Source organism: Triticum dicoccoides, chromosome 4B (genome assembly GCF_002162155.2).
Source record: "Triticum dicoccoides isolate Atlit2015 ecotype Zavitan chromosome 4B, WEW_v2.0, whole genome shotgun sequence".
Lineage (NCBI taxonomy): Eukaryota > Viridiplantae > Streptophyta > Magnoliopsida > Poales > Poaceae > Triticum > Triticum dicoccoides.
Genome location: NC_041387.1, coordinates 661,715,825 through 661,718,955, shown reverse-complemented (window position 1 = coordinate 661,718,955; position 3,131 = coordinate 661,715,825). Strand labels below are relative to the sequence as shown.

The window sequence follows — 3,131 nt, the reverse complement described above, 5'->3', positions numbered from 1 at the left end:
CATAAGCTTGGGGTTACTTTTTCATTCTCGCATTGTGCGAACCGAGAAACCAATGAAATATTAAATGCGAAATCACTTTACTAATCAATCCAACATCATTTTTTTCATCTCATTATATTTATAGACATATGCACATCTGACTTACTACCTCAATATATGTTCATGTTTTTGCAGAGCCAGACAAATAGAGTACGTAGTTGGCTGGCTACATAACTACTAATCACAACATTATGGACATGCTAGCAACTAGAGCGACCTGGTTGGCCATAGCTATCTTCTTCATAACTGCTGTAGCCACGAAGATTTCAAGATGGAAAAGCAATGTCCATCTGTGCCCCACAAGACCACTTCCACCTGTCGTGAATGTCCTTGCTCTCTTACCTTCATTTTTTAACAAGGGTTTTGGGGTTACAATCGCTGATCTGCACACAAGACTTGGCAGTGTGTTTACAATAAATTTGTTTGGGCCAAAGATAACCTTGTTGGTTGGACCTGATATCTCAGCTCATTTCTTCCAAGGGTTGGAGTCGGAGATTAGCTTTGGAAATTTCGCTGAGGTTACCGTTCCCATATTTGGCCAAGAAGTTTTGTATGGTGTAGATATGGCTACTCGCAGTGAGCAAATACACTTCATCGTTGATGTACTAAAGCCATCCAAGCTGCGGAGCCTCGTTGATCCCATATTGCAAGAAGTAGAGGTACATCTAAAAGATACCTTCACTTTATTTTGACTCCCTACGGCTTTTCTTCTGTTACTATTTAATTTTTGTGGTTTCATATATTCTCCAATACACCTCTTCCAGAGGCAGTTTGCTTGCATAAATTTCCTTAAATTAAGTATGTGTGCTATAGATGTACTACATGTGATTTCCCAATAAAAAATACATGTGCATATGATGCAATGATGATATGTAGTTTTACTAAATTTCTTCTAAGTGTAGGTAAGTAGAGAAAAATAATAGAGTGTACGCAGTCCACTCAGTCCACAAGACAAGTATAAACTACTTGTAAAACAACACATTGGATTAGCAAGATGAGGCAGGTGTTGGACGTTGTTTCAACATTTGTCATTAGATTTGGATAGAAGATGTAGATGACATGAGTACTGATACCATGCGTGTGTGTTGCACTTGACTGATGGCTTTCTTATACTACAATGCAGGCCTACTTTGCAAGCTGGGGACAAGAGGGCATAGTTGATCTTAAACATGAACTCGAGCAGGTGCTCATGTTTATCTCAAGTCGGTGCCTACTCGGATATGAGGTTCGTGAGATGATGCTGGAAGAAGTTTCATCATTGTTTCATGAACTTGAGAATGGCTTAAACTTTTTTAGTTTCTTGTTCCCCTATATTCCAACCTCGACAAACCGCCGACGCGACAAGGCGCATATCAGGCTTAAAGAAATATTCACTACAACTATCAGGTCACGCAGGAGCTCCGGCCGAGTTCAGGAGGATGCACTGCAGAGGTTGATGAATTCCAAATATAAAGACGGTCGCTCTGCATCCGAAGCCGAAATTTGCGGCATGATCATAGCACTCATATTTGCTGGAAAGCACCCAAGCTCCAGCACTAGTATATGGACTGGAGCTTTCATGTTGAGCAACACCAAATTCTTAATAGCTGCCGTGGAGGAGCAAAAGCATATAATTAGCAAGTACAAGAACCAAATAGGCTATGATGCATTTTTAGAGATGGATACCTTGCATAGATGCATCAAGGAGGCACTTCGGATGCATACACCAGTGCAAATGTTAGCTCGCAAGGCACATAAGAAATTCAAGGTGCAGACCAAGGAAGGCAAGGAATATGACATACCTGAAGGGCATAACATTGTAATCCCTACAGCACTCAACAATAAGCTGTCACATGTTTACAATGACCCTCATGCGTACGATCCAGATCGGTTTGGTCCTGGAAGAGAGGAGGACAGAGTTGGCGGCAAGTACTCTTTCACAACATTTGGTGGTGGAAGGCATGTTTGTTCTGGCATGGCCTTGGCTTACCTGCAAATTAAGGTCATATGGAGCCATCTATTAAGAAACTTTGAGTTCAAGCTAATATCTCCATTCCCTAAGGTGGATGTGAGCAAGGTGGGTCAAGAGCCTAAAGGAAAAGTAATGATAAGTTATAACAGACGCCAGCTATAGTGCTACTAGTCGCCATTAGTACTAATATATTTCTACCTATTTTATTGCATGCCAGGATTTGTTCATGTGCAAATAATGTTTAATCCATCACATATATTGTCATGTGGGGGGCCACATACCAGCAACGACGGACGAGTCCCAATCTAGCCACTACTAGGAGTATATGTCAATGTATTTACAATTATGTCTAGTTAGTACTAGTTTAGAGAGAATTTGGGTATGGAAAGGTTAGTCCCGAAGAAGGTTTTCCTGCTGTCTCCAAATTTAGTTAGAGTTGTTTTCTTTTAGTCCAATTTGTAATTAATTTTTATAATTTCTCTCTAGTCAGTCAATACAGAAAATCAATGTGTCCATAATTTTTATAATGCATCGTACTACCGGGTGTAGTTACACCCATTTCTCATATACTACCATGTGATAGTATATACTCTACTTTATTATTTTTAGTATGTTCACATACTATATCTAAGATACTCCAAAGCGAGTTATGTGAAAAAATTGCATGTGAGCCCATGTTTTTATAATATTTGTGAAATACATACATATTTGTACGTACAAAGGAGTATGCTCAAAATATACTACATACTACCTAAAAAATAGTATATATACTACCTAAACATTCTTACATACTACATACTACGCGTACATACTCTCCTATATGATAGATACTACCTAGAACATATGAAACAAAAGTGGGAGTAACTACACCCGGTACATACTCTCCTAGGGTGGGTCTATTATGATAACACCTTTAAGACTCTTATTCTGCTAACACCCTGTTAACCCATTCACCCGAACGGAACAGGCAAGCACCTGACCCACCTCATTCTTCCCGCAACTGACCCCCCCCCCACCTACCCCCACGAGGCCACGACACGGCCCCCGACCACCACCACTCTTCCACCTTCTCCTCTGCCCAACCCTCCGCCGCGGGTTCCCCCTTCCTCCGGCCCGCCGCCCCGTTACCACCTTATCCTCG

At 41.0% G+C, this 3,131-nt stretch overlaps 1 protein-coding gene across 1 annotated transcript in view; it reads left to right on the top strand.

The window, feature by feature from the left end:
- Positions 1-2,499, top strand: part of LOC119294231 (obtusifoliol 14-alpha demethylase-like) — a 4,941-nt gene extending 2,442 nt beyond the window's left edge. The window contains exons 2-3 of the mRNA XM_037572460.1: positions 175-698; positions 1,163-2,499. Of these exons, the coding sequence (XP_037428357.1) occupies positions 231-698; positions 1,163-2,152 (1,458 nt within the window). The 5' untranslated portion in view covers positions 175-230 and the 3' untranslated portion in view covers positions 2,153-2,499. The remainder of the gene's footprint in view (positions 1-174; positions 699-1,162) is intronic.
- The last annotated feature ends 632 nt before the right edge of the window (positions 2,500-3,131 follow it).